This window comes from Meleagris gallopavo, chromosome Z, assembly GCF_000146605.3.
Source record: "Meleagris gallopavo isolate NT-WF06-2002-E0010 breed Aviagen turkey brand Nicholas breeding stock chromosome Z, Turkey_5.1, whole genome shotgun sequence".
NCBI lineage: Eukaryota > Metazoa > Chordata > Aves > Galliformes > Phasianidae > Meleagris > Meleagris gallopavo.
In genome coordinates, this window is record NC_015041.2 from 41,443,945 (window position 1) to 41,448,451 (window position 4,507).

The 4,507-nt window shown below is 37.8% G+C and overlaps 1 protein-coding gene across 1 annotated transcript; it reads left to right on the forward strand.

Annotated features, from left to right (window-relative positions):
- The first annotated feature begins 2,776 nt into the window (after positions 1-2,776).
- Positions 2,777-4,095, forward strand: LOC104915162 (colorectal mutant cancer protein-like). The gene is made up of 2 exons (XM_010725890.3): positions 2,777-3,012; positions 3,978-4,095. The coding sequence occupies exons 1-2, from the start codon at positions 2,812-2,814 to the stop codon at positions 4,077-4,079; spliced, it is 303 nt and encodes a 100-aa protein (XP_010724192.1). The 5' UTR covers positions 2,777-2,811; the 3' UTR covers positions 4,080-4,095.
- Positions 4,096-4,507: the final 412 nt, after the last annotated feature.

The following is a 4,507-nucleotide window of genomic DNA, read 5'->3' on the forward strand; positions in this document are numbered from 1 at the left end:
AGGGTGTAGCCCATCCAGTCCCATGGACTTGTGACAGTCCAGATGGAGAAGAAGCTCTCTGACTGTCTCCACCAGGATCGCCGGGGGTATATTCTGAGTAGGGTCCCAAACTTTCAGATCAGGGCATAAAATGCTCATTTGTATTTCAGGTCCGTGCTCTGAGGAGGCTATTCTGTTAAGTACACAATTCACTAGAATTCTGTAATTTAAACAACACCCCCCAAAAAAACCCACTGTAGTAGATAAGCAGAGGTGATACTGTCACTGAAATTAAATTTAGATGCTATCTTAGAAAACATATTTTCATTGAAAAAACTATCACATATGTAAAGACTAATTAACTCCATAAATAAACTTGATCTACTTAAATTCTTTTCACGTGAAATATTACTTGTTGCCACCCTGTCTCACAGTCTGTATCTAAGACAGAACTCTCAGCCGTTATTTTAGCCTTTAATATCAACCTTCCCACTCATCCTTTTTTTTTCGTTTCCCACGAACCTCTCTAAGGGAGTAGGTGACAGTTCTTCCACTTTACCCCTGCTTTGTCTTCACATCTCTTCTTCAAAGTCCAATTGCCTTGACAGGAGAAGCCTGATATAGGGAGAGTAATTTGGATATTCACGAGATGAGGCTACATAATGATCTGGTTTTACTGTCTTCATAAACAAAGTAGCTAATTCACCACTGGCCCTTGTGTTTATTCTGAGCTAGTAGACAGTGTAAACAAACACCTCATCTTTAAGTAGAAACTTTTAAGTGATGAAAAAAGTAAGTTCCATAGATCCATTATTCCAGAGGTTAAATTCTCCTTTTTCCTTTAGAACATAAATGTTCCTTACTTCTAGGCTGAATTTGCTTAGCTTCAGCTTCCAGCCTTGGAATATTTTGCCATGCCCTTCTCATGAAGGTAGACTATAACCCTCTGTCAAGAGTATCTTATATTCACGTAAGTGCCAGAATACTCTGCGTAAATTACTTCTCAGCCCTCACTACCCAGGCTAAGTAGATTAATGGCTTTATAAATAGAGGATTAAAAAGCTAAGCACATACAATTAGACAGTCCATTTTAGTTCCTGTAACTAACTTGATTCATCATTATTTATCAGTTATTTATATTTTTTGTATTTTTGTTAACGTTGTTTGCCTAACAGCTAAATTTCTAGAAATCACATGGAATGAAACTATTGTGCTTCTAAATTTCAATCCATAAACAAGTAAATGAAAAAATTGATGATTTTAAAGCTCATACAAACTTTTCCAAGCCTGAGCAGTTTTAGGATGCCAATTTTATTTTTGCATGATTTATATTTCTGAATAAGGCTAAGATTACTTTGCTTACAGTATGCTCTCTGTAACTGTACTATACCTGTATGCACTGCCTACATTTAATGCAGACAATGAAGTTTTGTTAGGAACATAAATTCTCTTACTCAGAGAAGATTAGTCTGATTTTGTTCCAGCATTCTTTGCATAATCTTTGCTAATAAGAAATGTCATACCAAGAAATACTTTTGAAGAGTAAGACAAGGCATCTCAGATATTCTTGTGACTAGAATATGTTTTTTGGTATGAAAAATAAGTAGTGATTTGTTTTCAGGTAGATATCCAACAATTGTCTTTCTTTCTGAAATGTTTAGAAAGTGAACAAATTTGTTCAGAACTTCAGTAAAGAAATTGAAACACGAACTCAGCTTGTAAATACACGAGGACAACTAGAGCTTGCCATGTTTTAATAATGAGAATGTGGTTCCAACTTGCTAGTTATTGTTTTGATGGTGTTTTGTGTATCAGGTGGTGTGATTTTGTGTGTATTTTTTAGGATTGTTTTTGTAAGTATTTTATGGATACTAGATTTTCATAAGTTCAAAATGACTGGATATTCCATGGAATAAACTTTAAACACAAAAGGACTTCTAGTTTAAGGCAGCCCATCAATTTCAAGTTATGGGATGTTAAGAGTGAGTACTGGAACTTCATTCGAACCTGCTCACTCTGCTTTGCTCATATGCTTCTGCCCAGCCACTGCCAGAGTGATGTTCGAGCAGAGAGGCTGTCCCCACATAGCAGAATGATAGATCATTTGTATGTGAACTAGCTTTCAGAATTGGACTTTGTTCTACAAGGTACCATTACTTACTTTCTGTGAATCATATTTATGGAATAATTTTTAAAACTGCAGCTTTGTGACCCTCCAGTTGTGAATAGTTAGGCCATTTAGAGGAGGAAAATTAAAAATAGATACCTGATGATGCCATACTTAGTTGTCCTTGTTGACTACTTGTTGTATACAGAGGCTGGGTGTAAGGCTGGAACAGTTACTTGTGTTTGCTGTCCTATTCCTTTAAGTATGTTCCATTGCAATGAGATGAACCAACTGTAATTTGTATGTATCGATAAGAAATTGGAAACTGGCATTTAGGGGCTGTTTGATGAGGATCTCAGACTCTCCTGTGTTCAGGAAGGATGACGTGAAGGGACATGAAGGGCAAAGTAGAACTGAAGAAATTTCAGCATCTGGCAACCTTGTCAGATAGCCAGTACTCTAGGCAGCATGATATCTGAACTCCTGCATCTTATTCATGTCTGATAGGGGATGGCACAGCTTGTGATACTCACTTGTAACACATAGTGGCCTTCCTGACAAAGAGAGTGTGCTATCTTAAAAACTCTTCTGGATACTGATAGTGTTCTTCCTGAAAAGAGCACTCAAGTAATAGGAGTGAATGCTTTGTTTGGTATAATCTCTTTTTTGATATATAGTCCCATGAAACAGCATTCAGATATTGTTTCTTCTTCTAACAGGAGGAGATGGCAGAGCTCAAGGCACAACTTTATCTACTGGAAAAAGAGAAGAAAGCTTTGGAATTGAAGCTTAGCACTCGAGAGGCCCAGGAACAGGCTTACCTTGTCCATATTGAACACTTGAAGTCCGAAGTGGAAGAGCAAAAAGAACAAAGAATGAGATCTCTCAGCTCAACCAGCAGTGGAAGCAAAGATAAACTGGGAAAGGTCAGGAGACAAAATAAGTAGCAGAGTCAGCACAAACATTATTTGTTGGGTTTTCCACTTCTCTACAGTAATCTTTAGCATGTTAATCATTCTGCTTTTGTTAGTATGTTCATGCCTTTCACTGTTCTGATTGTTAGGCGGTTCTGTATGTGCTGTTACTTCTGAACACTTCACAGAATTACTGTTAAGCCTGGACAGAAATAACTTTGTCTTTTTAAGGAGTATTACAGCAAAGCCATTCTCCACAGGCTATTCTGGTTGAGTGTGTTATGTCTCAATTCCACTTACTGGAAACTTATAATGGAAGAGAGTAGAAGAGAGAGCAAAACACTGTCTCCCCCTCCAACCTGCCAACCAGGAAAAAATTAGATACTATTCCTGTGAAACAATTAGAGCATTGTAGCAGCAGCCTTTTTTTGCAAATCAGTCTGAAATGATTTGAGAACTATTACATTTTATCCATTTAGTATAATATTAAAGAAACAAATTTCTGCATTGACATGAATAATTTGCATGAAGTCGTAGTGATACTTAGGAAAATTTTAATTCCATTCTAGTACTGTGTCCACAAAAAAACTCAATAGTGTGTTTTAAAACAAAATCTGGAGGTAGTGCATAACTGTTCCCTTACTTAATTGTGTAAAGCATTTGCCCACTTAATTGGGCAAAGCATCATAAGAATTACTTGATTCAAATGTGAGTAAAAAAAGTAATACAAAGCATCGGCAGTTACAGATGCTAGACTAGAATTGTGCAAATTGATGAACTGTAGTGGTTTAAGAATCGTTTAGAAGAGTCTGTGTGGCATTAATTAGCAAGTCCATTACTTGGTATATTTATGAACTGCTATGTTTCACAACACTGTGATGTTTATTTCACCAACCTTTCAAAAGTAGCTGATAGAGATTTTCAGAGTTCTTCCATTAAGACAGTAACTTCAAATATGATCTTGACTCATTTCTTAGGAATGCAGCGATGGCACCGCAACACCGTTAACGCTAGCAGAGCTGAGACCATACAATGAAAGCGAACTGACAGCTGAACTTACAAATGCACTCAGGCGGTAAGCAGCTTCCTTCACAAGAAATGTGACTTGTTTCATAGGTCTAAGGGGACATTTTGTTCCAAGCCCATACTCTTACCTTCAAATATTTTTAGGATTGATTACCAACTTCACCTTTGAGAACGAAAAGGATCAAAGTTCTTCTCAGCTTCTCCTCTCTTTTGCTCTTTTTCTTGATAAGTTAAGAACTTCCCTATGTTAGAGGGAAGGGAAGCCATCCAGAGGGACCTAGACAGGCTGGAGAAATGGGACCATGTGAACCTAATGAGGTTCCACAAGGCCATGTGCAAGGTGTTGCACTTGGGCTGGGGCAATCCCAGGTGTTTATACAGACTGGGGGGAAGATCTCCTTGAGAGCAGCCCAGAAACTGGACATGAGCCAGCAGTGTGCACTTGCAGCCCAGAAGGCCAACTGTGTTCTGGGCTGCATTA

Coding starts and splice junctions, on each gene's coding strand:
- LOC104915162 (XM_010725890.3), top strand. CDS start 2,812: ATGGCAGAGCTCAAGGCACAACTTTATCTACTGGAAAAAGAGAAGAAA. Junction 3,013..3,977: donor GCAAAGATAAACTGGGAAAG/GTCAGGAGACAA, acceptor CTCATTTCTTAG/GAATGCAGCGATGGCACCGC.